The sequence below is a fragment of the Folsomia candida genome, unplaced genomic scaffold (assembly GCF_002217175.1).
Source record: "Folsomia candida strain VU population unplaced genomic scaffold, ASM221717v1 Fcan01_Sc003, whole genome shotgun sequence".
NCBI lineage: Eukaryota > Metazoa > Arthropoda > Collembola > Entomobryomorpha > Isotomidae > Folsomia > Folsomia candida.
In genome coordinates this window covers 14457864-14479154 of record NW_019091195.1, presented here as the reverse complement: position 1 = coordinate 14479154, position 21291 = coordinate 14457864, and the positions used below count along the sequence as shown (strand labels likewise).

The 21291-nt window shown below is 37.7% G+C and overlaps 4 protein-coding genes across 8 annotated transcripts; 2 read left to right on the top strand and 2 right to left on the bottom strand.

Moving 5' to 3' along the window:
- The first annotated feature begins 1405 nt into the window (after nt 1–1405).
- On the top strand, nt 1406–5853 carry LOC110847037 (insulin-like growth factor 2 mRNA-binding protein 2). 2 transcript variants are annotated; one of them, XM_035849365.1, is made up of 11 exons: nt 1406–1692; nt 1827–2243; nt 2335–2472; nt 2569–2833; nt 2920–2948; nt 3055–3087; nt 3176–3531; nt 3628–3925; nt 4023–4163; nt 4261–4494; nt 4606–5853. In XM_035849365.1, exons 2-11 carry the CDS (start codon nt 1847–1849, stop codon nt 4824–4826), a joined length of 2112 nt encoding a protein of 703 aa, XP_035705258.1. In that variant the 5' UTR covers nt 1406–1692; nt 1827–1846; the 3' UTR covers nt 4827–5853. The 2 variants fall into 2 exon arrangements, with proteins under 2 accessions (XP_035705258.1, XP_035705259.1); XM_035849366.1 differs by lacking the exon at nt 1406–1692 and having other exon boundaries at nt 1746–2243.
- On the bottom strand, nt 5451–12567 carry LOC110846159 (ras-related protein Rab-32). Of its 4 annotated transcripts, none has more exons than XM_035849368.1 (11): nt 12254–12567; nt 11814–12144; nt 7252–7369; nt 7128–7186; nt 7023–7048; nt 6863–6944; nt 6704–6793; nt 6521–6586; nt 6428–6448; nt 6166–6222; nt 5451–6094 (listed from the first exon to the last, which is right to left on the bottom strand). In XM_035849368.1, the coding sequence occupies exons 2-11, from the start codon at nt 11832–11834 to the stop codon at nt 5981–5983; spliced, it is 654 nt and encodes a 217-aa protein (XP_035705261.1). In that variant the 5' UTR covers nt 11835–12144; nt 12254–12567; the 3' UTR covers nt 5451–5980. The 4 variants fall into 4 exon arrangements, with proteins under 4 accessions (XP_035705261.1, XP_021948500.1, XP_021948499.1 ...); XM_022092808.2 differs by having other exon boundaries at nt 11814–11878; XM_022092807.2 differs by lacking the exons at nt 11814–12144; nt 12254–12567 and adding an exon at nt 7737–9220 and having other exon boundaries at nt 6428–6454; nt 6527–6586.
- Nucleotides 12568–13112: 545 nt separating this feature from the next.
- Nucleotides 13113–16038, bottom strand: LOC118434871 (serine incorporator 3-like). The gene is made up of 8 exons (XM_035849367.1): nt 15571–16038; nt 15298–15498; nt 15153–15225; nt 14930–15053; nt 14659–14865; nt 14468–14592; nt 14191–14379; nt 13113–14132 (listed from the first exon to the last, which is right to left on the bottom strand). Exons 1-8 carry the CDS (start codon nt 15778–15780, stop codon nt 13318–13320), a joined length of 1944 nt encoding a protein of 647 aa, XP_035705260.1. The 5' UTR covers nt 15781–16038; the 3' UTR covers nt 13113–13317.
- Nucleotides 16039–16147: 109 nt separating this feature from the next.
- On the top strand, nt 16148–19243 carry LOC110845845 (60S ribosomal export protein NMD3). The gene is made up of 10 exons (XM_022092367.2): nt 16148–16220; nt 16287–16372; nt 16526–16660; nt 16780–17042; nt 17111–17133; nt 17219–17327; nt 17416–17855; nt 18015–18124; nt 18214–18381; nt 18819–19243. The coding sequence occupies exons 2-10, from the start codon at nt 16323–16325 to the stop codon at nt 19036–19038; spliced, it is 1518 nt and encodes a 505-aa protein (XP_021948059.1). The 5' UTR covers nt 16148–16220; nt 16287–16322; the 3' UTR covers nt 19039–19243.
- The last annotated feature ends 2048 nt before the right edge of the window (nt 19244–21291 follow it).

The window sequence follows — 21291 nt, the reverse complement described above, 5'->3', positions numbered from 1 at the left end:
GATAAGCCATCACCCCTTCCCCACCTTCAACGATGTTCACTCAGTCACCACAACCCTTGACACGACAATATAGTAAAGTTCACACGGGAACTGAATGACCCACCACATTCATGTCTCGGTTGATTCGATATATTGTATTGTACTTTGGTGGTCGTCGTGTAGTTGTAATTTGAGTCGCAAAATTGCATGTAAAAGTTAAATGTTCGAGTAAGGTTAGCCTTTCAAAGATTAAAAGTTTATGAATAAATGAGCCGAGTTGTGGTGGATGCAGTGTGTGTGTAGTAATAATAGTGAAGTAATCAAATACCAATAATTACACACTAAGCTTTGCATTGCATAAGGTTCGGAGAGAGGTGAAACATTAGATTGGAATTTTGGTTGGGTTGGGTTTGTGAGCTTACTAATTGTTCGTGTTGCGTATTTGCAAATAAGATGGGATGAGATCATAATATAAAAGTCTCACTGCCGTATTTGTCCTCGTCCACAGCACCATACATACATACCATTATACATTTGCACAGTCAGGAATCCAGTAGTTGTAATTGAAGGATCGCTGTTGATAAGCTGTTATCGATGGGATGGGTGCTGGCCCCGAGACATACAGATGTATGTACAGTATAGGTGAACTATTTAAAATGCGTGTGAGCATAAATTCGTAGTAAACGAACATGATTAATTTCTACTAAAACTTGTGGAATTGTATGGTTTGCAATTATTATATGGTAATTGTTGAACAACGAGATGTATAGCAATATAAAGTTGTAGAACTTGAAACCGAACATAGATCTTATTGAAGCATATCTGTCATGTCATGATTTGCATAGAATGATGATGACTTACAACTTTCCCCATTATTGATATGTACCAACTTTCCCTGCTGCTATTTCATCTGTATTGTGTTAACAAAGCTTGACTATAAATTTTCGGCATCTTTGAGAAACATAATTTTTAATTTATCTATATACTGTTTGTTTAAATTGTCTCATATTTCTCTGCAGAACGGAACGGTTCAACTTGAACCATCATTCATTCAATGCCATTCATTTACGTAAGAAAAATGATGAGAGAAGAATCATTGAATTCCACAATTCGTATCATTCTTGAAATCCCATATGAATTTGCGCACAGATCTGACGCTTATAAAATGATAGCTGTGATGGCAATTTCTACATTTGATAGTATTGAAAGAGCAATTTGATAAAATGAAAGTTTTTATTTAATTTGGGGTAAAATTACAATATAAATTTCCCAGATCCGCTTCGGCATTGTCATTATCGAATACCAATATGCATATTGGATATTATATTGCATTGCGACCATATATATGGTCGCATTAATCAAAAAAATCGGTTGAGTGAATTGTGTTGCGATTGCAAAAATCAGGTTGGAGTCTGGACCGGCAGCAACGAGGTCCAGGAGTTCATTCGTCTTGGACGAAGAGGAAGAAAAAGTTGGAGAGAAAAGAAAACATTTTCTCGGCTGACCGGCCGCTTGCTTCGCTGCCAGACGAAGCCTTTTCCTGCCAGTCTCCCAGAGAACCTCGACCAGTGATGATCTGAGAATTCCTCTCCTCTCTTCCTCAACCACACCCACCCACCCACCAACAGTCACACCAGCATCATCAACCCCACCACACCCTCAACCAGCCCTACCATCTCAGCTCAGCCCGTTTGTTTTGCTTTGTCGACAAAGGTGAGCATTTCCTTTTTCTTCTCCTGGCTCCTCGACTTCTCTGTCGGCCCGAGTTCACCCTCTCATCACTCACTCGCATCAACAAAAAAGTCTGAAATTTCCTTCTTTATTTCTATCAATTTCCGAAACATCAGAAACCGTATCTTTTATCCAAATGGTTCTCCTCGCTCAAGACGCAATCTCTCAACAATCAAATACGATGAGATCTTGGACGCAAAATCCAAACTCCACGTCTGGCCAAGGTCAAAGACCTCAACAGGGTTGCTCTAAACTCTATGTTGGGAACCTAGCTTGTGACGTGGCTGTGGAAGATCTCAGCGGCTTTTTCTCCGATCATGGAATCCATGGAGGGTCAATTGTCAAAATGACTTTGAAAAGAGGATTTGCCTTTGTTGAGTTTGTCAATCAGACAGCAGCCGACATGGCGTTAGAACTTTGCAATGGGAAACCGTTGATGAACACGCTGGTCAGAATGGAGCCAGCGATTCGAAATGAACAACTTCCATATCCTTACAAGGCAAAGAAACAGGTGCAACTGCTATTTGAAAATTGTAAGTGTATATATTTTAAAAACACTTTTATGCAATTTTAAGTTTGCGTTTCTCACTATTAATCTTTACTTTTCTTTTCTAAATATTGCAGGTAGCATTGACATGGACGTGAATGGTCTGAAGAATTTGGTTATGGAGTCAAAGATTAACATTGCAAACGTTGAAGGAATTCGTTCAAACATCGCGAATAGTACCGCATTTGTTGTTCGAGTGTCCACAATGAAGCAAGGTAATTTTTAAAACATTATAGCGACGTATATTTATAAATAACATCATTAACTCGTGTTAACTTACCGAAAACACTGATCAAATATCAATTCAACAGCTCAACAAATCGTGGCAGAGTGGAACAACAAGATTGTCCAGGGGTGCCGGATGCAAATTAAAATCATGGAAGAATCGTTCACCGATGGGGCGGGAGACACTGGGACTCATTATCAGCAAGAGTCTATTCAGTACACCAATGGTCAGTATCTCCCACGAAATGTCGTGTACCCCGGCGGAGCAGGAGGAAACAACAATGAAGACCGATATGCTTTAGAAAATGAAGGGGCATTTGATCTTCCTCTTCGAATTTTGATCCCCAACGAGTAAGTTTGTATCATCTTTTTCTTTCCAGAAATATTGTTCTCCACTTGCACTCTCCACTATCGTGATAAATTGTTGTATTTTGTAGGTTCATTGGAGCAATAATTGGCAGGGGAGGTAAGACTTACTTTTCATGCTTTTAGACAGAAAAGTTGATACAAAAAACAACCTTATCTAAGTTTATATTTATGAGGAACCTTCTCATATATTTATTTATTATTAGGTTCCACGATCAGGGCTATTTCAAAGGGAACCGGTAAGAATTTTACAGCAATTTGAAATTATATGTTATATAATTTAAAAAAACCAAGAGTTTATTTATTGGTGACCTATAATAATTACAGGCGCTAGAGTGGATATCTTTCGTCATTCAAACCGACACTTAGAAATGCCAGAGAAACCTATTTCAATTTCTGGAGCTCCCGACAAGGCAACGCAAGCCTGCAAGAAAATCATGGAGATAATGGCTCAAGAAGCGGTTCATCAACGAGGACGTGAACAGTATGGTGATTTGGCGCTGAAAATCTTTGTTCCAAACAGCGTCGTCGGAGGCATTATCGGGAAAGCTGGTTTGGTGATCAAGGAAATCATGCAGGAAACTCAAACAAAAATCCACATTTCAAATCAACCAGATTATCTTGAACAAAGTATGGGGATTATAAGAAGTAATAGGATTGTTACTGTACGAGGGTCTGTCGAGGTAAATCTTAAAAACAAATTTAGAACTGTGAGATAATTACAGTAGTTAAACTACTAGATTACTAATAATAAATGCAATTAAATTTAATCATGTTAGGGCATGGTCCAAGCAGAATCAATTATTTCTTCGAAACTCAGAGAAGCCTACATGGATGGCAAAGTTCGAGACCGGGATTTGGAATTTGGAAACATGTATAATAATCCACATGAAGACATTCCTGTAATTTATTCTCCGTATTTCAATCAAACTCCCCGAAATCCTTACCACGGACCTGCGCAAACGTCAACAAGATACCCAATGCCTTTGTCCCGAGAAATATTTCCATTGTCATTGAATTCAAGCAATGATGGCATTTCTCTTTCCCGACCAGAGACTGCGTACATGTATGTTCCAAGTAGGTTCCCTTGATAAACTCAACTAAATAATATTAGAATAATTAATTGACATACTTAATTACGAATTTGTGTTCTCTTACGTGTGTTCCACTATAGATGAAAGCGTCGGTGCCCTCATCGGTCGAAATGGAACCTCAATCCGTGAAATTATTCATTCAAGTGGAGCGTCAATCAAAGTGATGGAAGGAGTTGTCATTCTTCACGATTATTCTTTTCGAAGGGTAGTGATTCATGGGGGTACGGAAATGAGTTTAATTGTGATAAGAATATTTTGTATACGATTGTATATTTTTTAATTATGATAATTGATAATTATAACAATTTATTCCTGCAGGAGTTGATTCTCTCTTTTTGGCTGAATACTTTATCTACCGTCGTGTTGTTGATGAACGAAACTTGCTTACCGGTCACATGGAAGATCCTCAACTAACGATTGAAATGACCGTTCCCAGTGACATGGTTGGACGACTTATTGGGAAGGGTGGTGCCAATATCCGGGAAATCCAGCGACAAAACTTTTGTCACATAAAATTCCTCACTGAACCTGACTTGAGCATCCCTCCCCCAGGTATAATTTTCTTTTAGTAGCTAAAGTATGTAGTTATGCTATGTTTATCAATCAAATTTAAAAATGCTATCTACGTAAATTCATATGCTAACATATTTTCATAAATTTTAGGAGAGGGTGAAACATACGTCCGAATCACTGGAACTGCTACAGCCTTCCTCAATGGACAGAAAAAGATTCGCACATTGTTGGTGAAAGCCATGAACCGAGCCTTCTCAGTGTCTAACAACAACGAAGGGAATGCCAGTTATAATGAATCGCCAGAAGAACAACGCCACCCATCACCCCCACAAACAGCTCACGAGGGAGATGAAGGTGGCGTCGAAGGTTAGAAATGTCGTACATGCATACAACGATGTCATATTTATTTAAATTCCATCTTTATATCCGTCATATTAGAAGTGTTATTACTATACGCAAATGTCTTCCTATACTGTTTACAATGTTTATACTGTTTATACGTGCAGTGTAAGTTACCTTACTTTAATTCAGGTATGCAATATTTAGCATTAGGCTCTCAGCAACAAAATAATGTAAACTTTCCGTCCCTCATAATTAATCATAGTTAACTTTAACTTTCTCAGGTAATTAGCAAAATTGGCTTTGTATAGTTAGTACAGTTATGTGGCAGTATTATTTCTACTGAATGCACGAATTAATTCAAATTACTCCACGAAATTGTAAAGTTATTGTGTCGAAATTGTGTGTATATGTATGTATATTGCTTGAAGTCTTTAATATGGAGAGTCAAATATAATGGGTTATCAAATTTTGTAATTTTTGTTTATTTTTTGCCACTACTTCTACAGTTCTGCAGATATTTAAAACAAAATTTTTCTGTACGATACTTTGCAGATGGTCGCATTAAATATTTTTATACTTTTATATATATATGTATGGGTATCAAATAGATGTTTTTTACCAGTTGAAAAGAGTATTTAGACAATCTCATAATGTAAGTGAAAATAGTTTATTTTTTCATAGTTTTATCTGTAGTTAATCCAAGAGTTACGCTATATGTTTAAAACTACGTAATAGAATGAATTACTTTAACATTCCAACATGTACTAAAATTAAAATTTTCATCCAGTAAATGCTCCATTAAAATTGGTTTGATAGTACAAGTCGGAATGATATGAAGGCACAATATGAAATGTGCCTTTAACATAAAATTGCAATAAAAACTCGCTAAGAATATCATACAGTCTTTTCGCAATAATCTCTGAAATATTGTGCTCTACAATGTTTGACGAGTTGCACATGAAATTATTATTGTTTGTTTTATAATATTAAGTATGACAATTAGTAAGAGTACTGTGTAGACGTACAACACGATAACCATGGAATGATCATTAGTAACACAAACCCTGTAAAATCATGTACAAAAGCAGTTGAGCGAGACACTTATCATTACGTATCATAATCAAAGAGATTGTCATGACTGACTGCAAAGCATCTGATTTGATTTAACGAACACGTTGAAAGATCAACAGGCACAATTACTAGACGAGTTTAGCTTGTGTTTTCCATTGGCACTTATATCCACTTTATCCGGATCGGGGACCGTTGCTTCCTGACTCCATCGATCCATCTCCAAAATCTGATCAGAAATGATTAAATAGTTCATACAAAGTTAATTTTACATTATTCACAAGTAAGTTGGTCTGCTACCTTTGACACGAGAAAATTGGCAGATTCGTCAATATTTATGTTTTCTTTTGCTGAGGTCTGAAAATTAGACACCAATTCAAACTTGTTTATTTAGTTTCATCGGATATACATAATTTCATAAGACACGTCGATCTTTTACTCAATTTCTTCTCATAACGCCCTCAATATCTTTTTCCAAAGCATCCAGATTTTGAGAAATATGTATTATTGAAAGGCTTAACATGGGAACATTTTCTGTTATATGATCATTAATTTAATTTACCTCGAACCATGCCGAAAATCCCTGTTGCAAAATGGGAGAAAATTAGTTATTTGCATGAAGAAGCTATTAATGACACTGCCCAGATTTTGTTACCTGTTGTTGGCAAAATTCATTCATTTTTTCTCGACTGGCAGCTATCCCTTCTTTGGGTTGATCGCTCTGTATAATTTCATTCATAGGACTTTATTATAATCTTCAGATCATATGGCATGCCGTCATATAAACAACTTAATCCTCTTATGGATAAGTCTTACTATAATTGAAAAAAAATTTAACCTTATTGGCCAACAGGACTGTGGGAATGGGGCGACCATCTGGCAGAGCAACTTTCGAATCCAAGTCAGCTTTCCACTTAGGTACGGCCTCCTGTTTTCATTTATGTTAATTTGTTCTGGATAATTTGGCATATTTATTTATCGGCACTAAAATGCTTACCAGCGTCGCAGAACGCGTGACATCGAACACCACAAAGGCTCCCACGGCTTCTTTGTAATATACTCGAGTCATGGAACCAAACCTGTTGACACGAATGCACCAGTTAAAATTCAGTCACTTGTGCACACGTATATTTCTATACGGGCCAACGAAAACGAACCTTTCTTGACCAGCTACGTCCCAAAGCTATATTTTCATCAAAATAATTCAAAATATATCAAAATATGTTAATATCAAAATCAACATTTTTGAGCACCAAACTCACTTGTAGTCGCACCACTGTATCTCCATCCCACCGCAACACTTTCAAGGCAAAGTCAACCCCTTCAAAATTAAAATTTCAACATTAATCTCATGTGCTACCGTCGATAACTTCGGGTTTCACTGACCTATAGTTGCTCTATAATGCTGACTAAAAAATTGATGGACATATCTCTTGATTATGGACGTCTTGCCTGATCCAAGCTCTCCAACCACCAATACTTTGTAAAGCCTCTCCCTCTTACCCTGTGAAAATTGAAAATAAGGTCCTTTATTTGTATTTATTAATGAACAAGCAACAATTATGTATAGCCATCCAAACAGCTCGTATGTTCAGATTTTAAAATATATTTTAAGTAGAAAATAGATATAAATCAAAATGACTTATTTTTAATTCTTTGCCTAATTAGACACGGTACCACAGATTAACTAACTACTGCTAATACTTTTACTTCTATGCATATGCGTGTACCTATGTAAACATATTATGCAGATTCTATGTACATAGGTAAACCTTAAGGAAATTTCTATAGTCATCGATAAACTGCTTAAGCCATACAACCTTCTATAAATTTTCGTCAAGTAGTATGAAAACTTAAATTGTGAGTTCAACCTTTCCAACATGAGTCGTAAAGTCGAAGGGGTTAAGCTGCTTAAAACTCTCTGTGCAAGATGGTTGCTCATCTTCTCCATCTGCATCCTCTTTGTTTCTCTTGTTCACTTTATCGTCGCTTGTCATCCCCTGCACAGCTTCCAAACCTTGTTCAATTTCTTTTTGCTGATGAGATTCCACTACTGCTGATGCTGGTGAGGAATTAGCCTCTCTTCTTGTGATGGGATATTTCAAGATTGCGACTTTCGAATCGTCATCATAGCCAATGCCCAAATTGTCATCAAGATTGGAAGGAGCACTGGTTGAAATGTGATTGTGATCATGATTTTGTAATTGATATTGAACTGCAACTAGCATTTCAGTGGGGTAGATATTGGTATTACCATGATGCATAGCATCGTTTTCTAAAGTACTCCCTGTATGGGGTGTAATATTGGGCTTCACGAGGGAATCTTCACGTTGATCCAATCCTTTCTTCTGGAGAAATGTTCCATTATCATTATTGTTTTCAGGAAAAGAAGAAGCGCTACTACTGCCAACTATTTCAGACCATGACTTTTTCTTGACTTTCTCTCTCCTACCACCACCACTAGACTTGCCTTCTTCTAACCCATTTTCTTCAGACGTAGATGAGAAAATTCGGGCTGCTTTATTTCCTAGCTCCTTATTTTCCCCTTCATCGTTACAATCTTTGGTAATTGTGCACTGTTCTTCCGCCTGTGAGTTTTTTTGTTCTCCATTTTCCTCTTCTACAACGGAGGACGTTGAGCCGGAATTGGATCGAGCATCGTGAGAAATTGCAGACGAGAAAGTTTCGGATTTTCTAACTTTCTTGGGCGATTTAGTGCCCACATTTTGGAAAGAATGCTTCTGTTCTTCTTGGCCAGTACTTCCCATTATTTCTTCCGCAGTGTCCATTTCTCTGATTTGTTTATCTTTTCTTATTAGTGGACTTGGGTCAATAGCGTGCCTTATTGAGCAGAGTTGTAGGCGTAGGGCATGCCCAATTTATGGGTAGGTATACGTATTGCTGTATTTGTGACGTAGAAATGGTTAGATTTCTTATAATGTGATAATCACTGGATTATCATGTGGGTACAGAAGCAAGTTGAAAAATTATGTACTTTCAAGTGTACTGACATCACTGAGGATATAGCAGAGTTGCACTTGGAGAGTTGGATACACCGGAACAATCAAGTCAAATAAATTGTATGTTTAACCAACCAACAACAACTGAAGTGATCATAGGACTGGACCATCATAACAATGAGACAACTTCTCTCACATGATTCATTCCCTCAATTATCTTTAATCGTGCCTATTTGTTCAAGCGTTATCTCGTTTAATAAATAGAACCCAATGCAAACAATGTGGGAGTCAATGAAACTGATTGAAGTTTTCACTGGCTCGACGAGAACCAATGACACACAGATAGTTAATAATTATATAATGGGTTAATGCATTCAGTTAAAGAATTACTTGAACGCAGTGAGTAATTGAACTGGTGTTGATGAACTGACCAATCTGTGCTTTGAACAAATCCATAATTAAGCGATGAAGCTTACCAAAAATCATACATACAATAGTCTAGCTAAAGGAATATCATCGATAGATAAACAGCCATATGCTAAGCACTTTAAACACGTGGAGAGTCTATAATTATGTATTTGATCTCGTTTGCTTATCCCGTCCAGATCAATGGTATTACGAGCGCAAGAAAGTGAACCTGCCAGTTTTTCCACATTTTAGAGACGCAAAGATGTCAATTCCCAAGTGTTTCCTACCATTTAATTGTCAGGTAGTAATAAATAATGATCCGCGTGGAGTAACATGAAGTCACAGGATTCTGTTTAAATTGTCACGAGGTTTCAATTCATTTCTTCGACAAAAACTGATGCAGTGTTCATATTCCACAAGGGACAATATTCAACTCGTATTTTGCGTACCATTACTACGCATATAGACATGATTGTTTTAACTGAATGCATTTTTATTGACACAAACAGCGAGTTGTTTATGAGATGATTAAGAGATTTCGTTTCAGCAGTTGACTTTCCTATTTATTTTGATGTTATCTTATCAAGAGGAACAAAGAACGATTACAGTACAGATATCTCATATTTTCCCACGCGAGGATCCCTAATCGAAAACAAGTGCAGAATTATTTACGGTTGTCGCAAGGAGTAATTCTGTACTTGACAATTCTTTACGTACAAATTGATATTTGACTTGGACCATTTTATTTCCTTCGTGCTTAAAAGGAAAACTCCAATTATTTACCTGTGTACGTATGCACGGATGTATGTAGGTAAATAAGTACGTATGTATGTGTGTAGAATTGATAAAATCCTATATGACGATTTCCATCAGCTATCGCCGGTAAAAAAGGTCATATTTTATTTTCTGCTGTTTTAGCTCAAAAACCTGCTCAGCGGGTCCGAACTATTCGATTTAGACAGTTTTTAAAATTTCCACGTCCCCCTCCGTCTAATGGTATGGGGGAAAGCACTACCTTTTTTGACAAAACTTGCCAACTTTCTCCCTCGATTGTGAAGCAACCAGTAGGCCCAAAGCGGTCAAACTTCGCATGGACAATCCCCGGGGTATGCTTTTGGGTCATCCTGAAGCGCTAGGCCCTACCCGTACTCCTTGACCTCAAAATGACATGAGGTCAAGTTACAAAGTTGGCTCATCCATCACCATTTTTTAAATAGCTCGCATTTCAACAATCCCCGATAGATTTTCTTCATATTTGATAAAAACTGATCAGACTGACTTGTACTATCAGATTCGTTAAGGATTTTTAAATTTTTCCAAGGTCAACAAGTTTTTCGCGCAAACGAAAAAGGTCACCAGGCAAAGTCTCATATAACCCCATAAGTGGGGTATCGTTGGAAAGGTCTTGGGAGGATTCAGAATATATATACTTTATGAGGTCTGGGATCACCCCCAGATTTTATAGCGAGCGAGGAATTTTATTGAGTTTTCCTCAATCCACTGCTGTGTTAGCTCTCAATCTGCTCCTGTGTAAACGTCTGCATGCACGGAAAACCAAAACTCAATGATACTCATCGGTCTCTATAAAATCTGGGGGTGGTCCCAGACCCCATAAAGTATATATATTCTGAATCCTCCCACCAAGACCTTTCCAACGATACCCCACTTATGGGGTTATGTGAGACTTTGCCTGGTGACCTTTTTCGTTTGCGCGAAAAACTTGTTGACCTTGGAAAAATTTAAAAATCCTTAACGAATCTGATAGTACAAGTCAGTCTGATCAGTTTTTATCAAATATGAAGAAAATCTATCGGGGATTGTTGAAATGCGAGCTATTTAAAAAATGGTGATGGATGAGCCAACTTTGTAACTTGACCTCATGTCATTTTGAGGTCAAGGAGTACGGGTAGGGCCTAGCGCTTCAGGATGACCCAAAAGCGTACCCCGGGGATTGTCCATGCGAAGTTTGACCGCCGTGGGCCTACTGGTTGCTTTACAATCGAGGGAGAAAGTTGGCAAGTTTTGTCAAAAAAGGTAGTGCTTTCCCCCATACCATTAGACGGAGGAGGACGTGGAAATTTTAAAAACTGTCTAAATCGAATAGTTCGGACCCGCTGAGCAGGTTTTTGAGCTAAAACAGCAGAAAATAAAATATGACCTTTTTTACCGGCGATAGCTGATGGAAATCGTCATATGATGCGTTGCAATTTTCGCGTGCATAGAGTTGTATCTCTCGATTAAATACAATACTAAATTACGTAAATAAGACAGACAGGATTAAGGATTAAAGATTACGTGGTATCATTTTCATGTTCATAAAAAATTATTTTTCATTCCCAGATTTTAGTGGAAATATTAGTAACCGTTTTATGAGAATAAGTACATAAGTGAGCAGTGCAGTGAAAATACGCATGAAACCCTTGTACATAACTACAAAATTGCTAAATATGTAGCAATTACACATTTCACAATTCCCAGCTCACATAAAGTACTTACAATTAGTATGAATTATTATGTTATAATAGAATTAAATTATAATCTTGAAAAGCGATAAACGTTAAAATGAGAACTATTTATTACCGATAATATAGTGGCTGCCATTCTCAAGTTGTTGGTCACTCTTAAAGATCTTTTTTTCTTGAGTCCTAATGTACGTACATATGTATATTAAAAATGACGCAATTATTAGGAATTGCAAGTATTGTATTCAATAGTTTCACTTTTCGACACAAAACGTATTACTAAAATTGCACTCAAATCAAAATAGTGTATCTTTGAATGAATTTAACTACAGTCAAATTTTAGGACGTATTAATAATAATTAAAGGTTGAGAATTAATTTGAACTAAATATTTGTAAAACACAATTTATTTGTGATAAACATCACTTTTTCTCGGAATCTATATTATGCCTGGAATATAATAGAGAACACGAGTGTGAGATGTTACACGATTTTTATCAATCATGAACCAAGTGTGGAGAACGTTAAGAATAAACAATTTCTTTGACCAAAATCTTACTTGAATTTAAACTTTTAAATTTGTTGCAATCTGATTCGAGGGTCTGGGTAATAAGTAGAATGGAAATACAAGGATTACGGCTTGGTTTGGCTTTGTCTCTCTCTGTCCATAGGCGAAGAGTGACCAAATGTCGGCCGAATCATAAACTCTGTACGAATTATTAAGCCACACTTTTCACGGCACAAGCTCTGTTGGATAACTGCATGTGTGTAAGTAAACTGGATAAAAAGCCTGAGAGAATGCCAGACCTCGATACACGGAGAATGCTGAGCAAGACCGGTCTGGAGCAGCTGTACTTCAATTCTATTGTACTCGGTCCGTAAGTCCGTATTACAGAATGCTGATAATAAGCACTGGTGCAATCTCCTCCAGACTCCAGTCGTGCCCTTATAGATATTTTACCCATTTCATTTCGTATTCAATCTCTGGGACAGAAGAACACAAACCCGAACGGACGAGGAGTCGAGTTCATGTTATTATTCCATGTTCCGATCTCGTTATTAATGCATATATAATATGCATACATATCTCCAGTTGTCGCCAGCATGTGCAGATAATAAAATGTAATGCCATGCTACCATAGATCATGTATCTACCTCAGTTCTACTACTATTAATCGCCTTCTGAAAGGAAACTCATCATAATAGATACTTAATAGAAACTCATAATTACGTTGGTGGTGGTAAGATATGAGCGAGCGTTAATATGCTCGTGATAAGTTTTCAGCATTTGTCGAGTGTGAGAAAAAAACCATGACTCATTACATCTCGTGAGCGTATTGTTTGTCAACAAAGGGTTGTTTGTCTCCCTACGACTCTGAAAATGAAACACATTACTGCTACAACTTGTAGCCTACAAGTAATCAGTTAGTTCAAATTGTGTTTTTAATGTATAAATAAATTTGGAGAATGTTGCATGATAAAATGATATGATTGGTCTAAAAGAAGAAGACAGCATGCGTACAAGTAAAGCATCGATGTTCACTTAAACTGTACTTTCTTTGACTGAATTCTGACCGGATTCTTGTTCGATGAGTCAGTAAGTAATCGAAATCAAGCAAATGGTTAAACGGTCTCCTGCTGAGGTTGAGTGACTTCGTTCTCAGGATCGTTTTGGTCTGGAACGGGATTTTGAATCACTTCAGCAAATATTTTTCGGCATGGGAATGTAGTGGTGACAATGTAAATTGTGGTGACCATGCAAGCGGCTCCCAGCTGAATTCCCATTGCTGGATAGCTTGAGGAATACCACTGTGTTGCCCAAGGATCTGACAAACTCGTGATTTGCATCATAATGTTCATAGAGCCAATAATCATAAAGAAGTAAAACATTGACCAAGAGTATCGTACACCTTCTTTCTCATCATCCCATACTTTGAATTCTTTAATGGCGTTGGCGTAGTCTTCTGCTGGGTCGTCATTCTTTTGAGTTTCCTTTTCTGCTGTTGTTGCACCAATATCTGCTGGTGTCGTCGTCGGAGATTCGGGGCTTATCGAAGAGGAACTATGAGTTGTCCCTTCAATCCCTGCTGGCGTGGCTGTTGGTGGATCAACATCATTTGCATTTCCTGAACTGGTTACGTCCTCATTTGGCTTTGCATTATCTATTGACTCTTCTGCTATCTTTTTATCAAATACTGGAATCACTGGCAACTCAGATTTTTTTGACATTGAAAAAAATATCTTGTCGAAAAGGATAGACATCGGAGCAGTTGTGGTTCTTGGGCCGTGCCAAAACACGTAGTAGAGGAGGGCGAAGAAAGAGAGCAGACCGTGAATGCATGATTCCGGTTTGAAATTAGTATCCAGATTTCCCTTATTTTCCGACCTATTATATGATTCGATGCCAGGCACGTCGAAATGCGGTCTTGCGGTCACTTCTAACAAATTTCGGTTTGTGTTAGGGTTTCGAAAAAAATATTAATTGTCAACTCATACCTAGAGAGCTTCCTAATGCACTCCAAATAGTGATAAGCATGTATAAAATCACAAAGCATGTCTGTAGCATTCCTGTGTACTTGAACAATTTTCGTTTCATGTTTATAATTCCAGAAATTAAGAGGCAGAGCGTCAGAAAAACAGCAAATGACAATATTCCAACGTGCGATGGCACCACTCTACCGTGTTCTATTTAGATATGTAAGTATGTATGTGCGTACATACGTGAGTATTTAAATAGTTTTATGATTTTTATAATAATCAGTCAATTGCGTACCTGGCGATTGATTTTTGTGCTCATCAAGATACTCATTAGTAGAATAGAATGAGCACAGCAAGACAATGATTGCACAATCCAGAAATGAGATGATAAAACAAAATCCCCAATATACACAATCCGCCCTAAAATGAATTTAAAATAAAAAACACTGTCAAGGACTGTATATATTTTGTAAATTCTTCACCGACCAATCGTTGCTGCTGGTTCGATTTTGTTCACAAAACAATTCGACAATGTCCAATAAGAAGGTGACTTCAACAAAAGAAAAAACAAGAACAGCCAAAAGGCCAACCCAATGCCAAACGTACTCGAAGATGCCCCCCATTTCCACTCTTATCGCCAAGTATGATATCAGCAGCAATATAAAAAGAATGATGTACTTGTACAACCAAAATCTATAAATGCAAGAACAAATTAGTACGCAAAATTGTTTGAAAAGGTTATTGAGATTAAATTTACCCATGGTGCATTTTTGCCCTTTTCCGATTTTTTATAGTTGATTTCACATTTATCATGTTGAAGCAACTGATGAGCAGCAGAAGATCAAACGCAAAAAAGTTTCGATATACCATAAAATAGCCACCTAAAAAATGTGCATAAATATGCATAAATATAATATAATATATATAAAATAAATATATATATATAATATATATATAATATAATAGCATAAAATAGCCACCATGAACATCGCAATTCTTGGTCAAATTGTCGTTTACTGCTCTACTCTGATTCCATTCATGACAGGGATAGAACTAAAACAACAAACTGTGTTTTAAGAAAATACTTCATACTGAATTTTTTTTCATATGGGCTTTTGTCTTTACGTCTGAGATTGTCGTCTGTTCGAACACTTTCCCAAACGGAATGATAAAGAAACAGCTCAAACAGCTCACGAAAATGAGCATCAAGATCCACATCAGCTTGGTAGCAACTGACGCTAAGGCGAAGGGGGCCACGCAGGTCCGTTTGCAGCAACAATTGCAACAACAGAACATGAATGAGACGGGATGTGGACCAACCAAGCTCTGGAAATTAAGAAATTGTATTTTTATTTGCATGAAATTTTGCAGCTTAAAATAATAATTGATTATTCTCACCCCGTGGATCGAGTCATGGGCAAAGAATTTGAAGATTGAATTCCAAAATCGGTAGCAGCAGCTTCTCTCTTTCGGAGCAATGGTGGAAGTTGTGGAGCGGACATTGGACATCTGATCCGCCTTCGTGGTAAACGCCGGGGGAGGTGCGGGGCTAGAGTCGGCCTTCTCAGCGTCGTCATTGCTGGCAGCCCCTTCAGCACTAGACTCCATCTTCTTACAAATATACAAGCTGGACTATTTTCCCAACAGATTTTGGGTGGATATTCCACCGGAATAAATGACTTTAATAAACATGTAATAAATGGCATTCATAATTTATACAGCCTCGAACCACGACCACGACTTTGATTTTAAGTATCTAAGTAACTTTCTTGCTGGGTGACGATTTTGACGAATTTTGTCGCGCAATTTGTTTTTAAGTAATTTTCACTACATTTAATTTTCAGTACATTTCTTATTGAGGTCACATTTACATGAAAGCCATGAGATGTAATGCGATGAGATGCATGAGACAATGGAAAAATGGTGAGTTGACAATGAGAGGCTAAACTCGGCGCCTGCTGGAGAAATCACCACTGAACTCAAACTGTTCATCATTGAAGGCATGTGCTTTCTCGTCTCGCTCTGCTGGCCTGCGTTTTCATTTCTCAGTAAAAGTTCCACTTTTTACACTTTGCTTTAAATTTAATTTTTGTAACCAGTTGTTAATTGTTTAGTTTGAAATTCGAGAGTTTTGGAAGGGTTGACGCAAAATGGAGTACCTACCTTCACCTGACGAAGGGACGACGGGCCCAGGAAAAATGTAAGACTTACACTTGAAAAAAAAATAAATCTGAAGTCCAATGTAGTAAATTTAAAATAAAAAGAATTGTTTAAAAAAATAGTTATTTACATTGTAAGTTTATCAGTAAACTTCAAATGATATGTAATGTATTATACTTTTTGCCATTTCCAGATTGTGTTGCCAATGTGGAACACTTATCGACCCAAATCCTGCCAATATGTGTGTGCCTTGTGTCCGGACACAGGTTGACATTACGGAAGGAATTCCTAAACAGGGGACGCTATCATTCTGTAAAGGTTGCGAAAGGTACACTCCAAAATAACTAAAAAGCGCTAACTAACGCTAACTAGCGCTAACTAAAACTAAAAAGTTATTTGTAATACAAGAAAAGAAAAACAAATACATGGTTTTTTGGATGATTACAGATATCTTCAACCGCCCACCCAATGGTTGAAATGCGCCCCTGAATCTCGAGAATTGTTGGGTCTTTGTTTGAAAAAACTAAAGGGCTTGAGTAAGGTGCGATTAGTAGATGCTGGATTTATTTGGACAGAACCCCATTCCAAGAGGATAAAAGTAAAGTTGACGGTGCAGTCCGAAGTGATGGGTGGTGCTGTGTTGCAGCAAGTTTTTACCGTCGAATTCACTCAGATAGCACAACTTTGTGATGATTGTCGTCGTGCAGATGGTACAATAGCCATAGCGAAATACACATGTCATTCAGAGCTTGAGTAATATGATAACTTCATCTTTCAGCTAAGGACTACTGGAAAGCACTGGTACTATATGCACAATTAACATGGCGATCTTCTAGACATGGCAAGATAATAATATGTATATTATAGAATGTTTTTTCATTTGTAGGTACAAGTGAGGCAAAAGGCAGAACACAAAAAGACTTTGTATTACTTGGAACAACTGATTTTAAAATATAAAGCTCACAAGAACACAAATGGTGTTAAACCACATCATGGTTAGTTCCACACATGGTTCATTTGAAATTAAGTATGGATGTCTAAAAATTGTGTGTCAAACTTATTTTTTATTTGTTTCTCTTACAGATGGCCTTGATTTTTACTACCAAACCGAATCAGGCGCAAGGAAGATGGTTGATTTTCTTGGACAGATGCTCCCCTGTAGATATCAGCATTCTAAAAAATTAATTTCTCATGACACTCACAACAACACATACAACTACAAATTTACGTTCAGCGTGGAAATGGTGCCAATCTGTAAAGATTCAATAGTGTGCCTCCCAACAAAGCTTGCTCATCAACTTGGTGGGATTGGTCAAATTTGCATCGTTAATCGTGTGACGAATGCCGTTCATCTGATTGATCCAACGACTGCACAAGTCGCCGAGCTTTCGGCATCAAACTTTTGGCGTCAACAGTTTGGCACTATCTGCTCATGTAGGAATCTTATAGAATTTGTAGTAATGGAAGTCGAACCCATAATAAAGAGAACAAAGTTCAGCGGACAAGGAACAATATCGGATAAGGTAGTAATACTGCATAACAAATCTAATACTAAATAGAAATTTTAGTGTCATTATTAATTTTACGAAGACGTACATAGAGACATATAAATATATACAAGATTGAGGGAAAAAGATGATTACGTGTATCGTCTATAACTTGTATAATTCTATAATTTGCAGCACATCCCGGCAGACGTCTACGTGGTGAAAGCAAACGCAATGGGTGACACACCAGTTCATTGCAGGAGCCATCTAGGTCACCTGTTGAGCCCAGGAGACACGGTTCTAGGGTAGAGTAGAAATCTAATTTGTGTTGTAGGATTATGATCTTAACGGGATTGATTCAGAGAGAGAATGACGTCTTTCGTTGCTACATTAGGTTTGATATGGGAAACACAAATGTGAATGATCCAAACTTTGAGAAATTAAAGCCAGATGCAATCCCGGATGTAATTCTCGTCAAGAAACACTATCCAGAACAGAAGCAGAAGCGCAGATGGAAGCTGAGGCACTTTTTGGATAAAATGGATACAGATAGCGTCAACAAGTAAGTTCAGCATTCCTCTCTGTGCTTAAGAAAAAAACTATAGGTAGATTATAATACATGTTCATGTAAAGTTTCCGCCATGCACTGTGTAATTTGTTCACTTGGAATTTGTATTCCAAGTTCCAACCGTTTTCTTCGAACTCGGATGGCGGATAGACGTAATAGGTTTTAAACTTATGTATATCCTTATGCACATACGATTCCCATCAACTTTTTTTGTAAGTTGCTGGCTTATATTGTGCGAATATTAATAATTCTTCATGGAGGGCCTGATATTTATTTGCCATGAATATTGGGTATCAGAATTTTCGGGAAACGAAAGAAACATATATGTAGTATAGATATACACACTACTGTGTATACAATAAATTGCATTACTTTACAACTTTACATATGCCATTCAAATGTCTCTACAATGTTCTTCGATTCGATTTCAGGGACTACGAAGATTTCCTTCAAGACCTTGAGGAAGACCCAGCTTACCGTGAAGGTGTGAATATTTACAAAGATCGTACAAGATTGAAATCTGGCACTTTTACGGATGATCCCGATGAAGGTCAGCCAAAGATCAGCCTTGAAGAAATGTTGGATGATTTGACGCTCAGTGAAGCAGAGGGCGAGCCTAATGAATGGGTTGACATTGATGAGGATGAGTAGTATGATAAGCTTGGTGTTAATTCAAAATCATAATGTAAAGTATTACTTGGTCGAGTCTTTCATTCCTTTCATACATACATACATCAACATGTATTCAATGTGGCTTTATGTATATGGTATAGCACACTGTTCTTGTATAACTAGTTATACGAATGAAACCAAAATTACCAAATAAAAAGTCTACGTTAGACCAATATATTACTTATTACTTGGGTGTCGTCTCGTCTGATTTCTGAATTGAATCTATTTTTGAATGTCATTGGTGAAAGTTAATTAGTTTTGCTGGCTCCTTCCCAACGTATCCGAATTTGAGTTAAAAAATTGTTCCTTCTTCTTTCTCTTTAATAAGTCAAGGGCGTGCTATGAATTCGACCCAGACTGCTGTGAATCATCAGATTTGGGTTCGTGCTTCTCTGGCATCTGGAAATGTTGGATAAGAAAGTTACCAGAACAAGTTTTAGTTTTTGGCAAATGTGCCGGTTATATATCAGTAAAAGAGTTGCAGAAGGACTTATTTTTTAATTACTGTTCACATTACACGACTTCTCACAATATGGGAAACCCTTAACTTTTAATCAGGAAGGAGCAATGAAAGCAGCAAACTTCCTTATGCTTACATATTATAAATATGTCCTACTAGTCAAATATGTATGTAGCTGCATACGTGCTGCCCTGCACATTGAGAACGGAGAGACAGACACGAGGAGGAGGAATACTTATCCTCCTCTTTTTCCACAAAACATCACATTTTGTCGACGTTCCATAATATTATCCATCTTCCTCTGTCATGAGACTAAGACGAGAAGCAGCTCATTAATTTCAAGAGCAGGCAGAGTGAAAGAAGTAGAGATATGAATGAGCCTTTCCCCACTGGCAGTATGGTAACCTTTCACAGGAGGAGGAACTGGGTGGTTGTATATGTGTCATGAATTATTGGTCCATGGCGGCGGTGGAGAAGCCCGCAATTCGCTAAAGTTGGGCAGTAGGGCCAAATGAACTTGACATGGTCTATATGCGTTTTGGGCCTTCGCCATCCCAGCAAAAGGGTGGTGAATGAGACGTCATACTTGTCATTGAACGGGGATCAAGAGCTATTACTCCCCGCTACAGCGACAGAAGAACAAGTTTCTTTTTTCCTCTTCAGTGCCCCTCGTCCCATCATCACCATCAATATCACGCCATGGATTGTCGTTATATTGAATTGATTGCTGTTCTGTCCAACTAGTTTGTATTTCTTCAATATTTCCGTTTCCTTTACTTCACTTGCTTTTCTACTTCGCGAAAGATATTAAGGGTAAAGCGGTGGTTTTATCGCAAGCAGTGAACATATTTAGTTTGAAATACTTGCAAGATTTCGTTTAAAACGGATAAATCCATATCATATCGTCTATACTACTGACGAGAACTACATGTATGTCATGAAACTGTACCTCTCTATGTACTCATACCTACTTAGCCCATGCAGCAAAAAGAGCAATGATGTCCAAGGTGAAAGCGGAGAGGTTGTTCTGAGGGAGGAAGCCGTTCAAATACTAATAATGTTATCCACGTATAATGTACCGACATTAGGAACCTGATACATTTAACTCAACGACACATACACGACATGTTTTCTGACTTGACTTAATTATGAGCGACAAGGGAATTTTCAAAGTCCAAGCCCCTGTCCCATGAGTCCTCTAGGTGGGCCATCCTCCGTGGTGTGTGTGCGTGTGGCGTGGCGTGGTGTTGAGTGGTTTGGCGAGGCAGATGGTTTGGTTGGTGGGAAGAGTGGTGAAAGCAAGACAACCAACCGGGGGTCATAAAATTTATGATGTGAGAGTTGTGTAAACCACGGACCGTGTCAATAAACACTTACCAACAACCATCCCTCCCCCATGCTACCCACCAACCAAGATACGGCGTGTGGATACACGGTGCGTATGTACTTTATGTTATCACAGCCCATTTCTCTGCTTCACTCCATTCATCTAACCATCCAACCAGTGAAAGTCAATCTCATATCTCAACAACATTTGCTCAGAGCTCTGTGATTTGATTCTAATCCAATTCCAAACCAATTTACACTAAAGTTCTTTAATGTACGGGGTGGGATGGAATTTTGTGTTTAAATGTCAGGAAGAGCAGTGATAACAGTTTTAAATGTCGGTAAATTCGGACAGTGTAACGTGCAACAAGACACAGTTAGCAGGACGAGCGACTTGTTACTAGTACCATTTCGTTCCACTTTTAACAACGAATTTGATGTTGGTG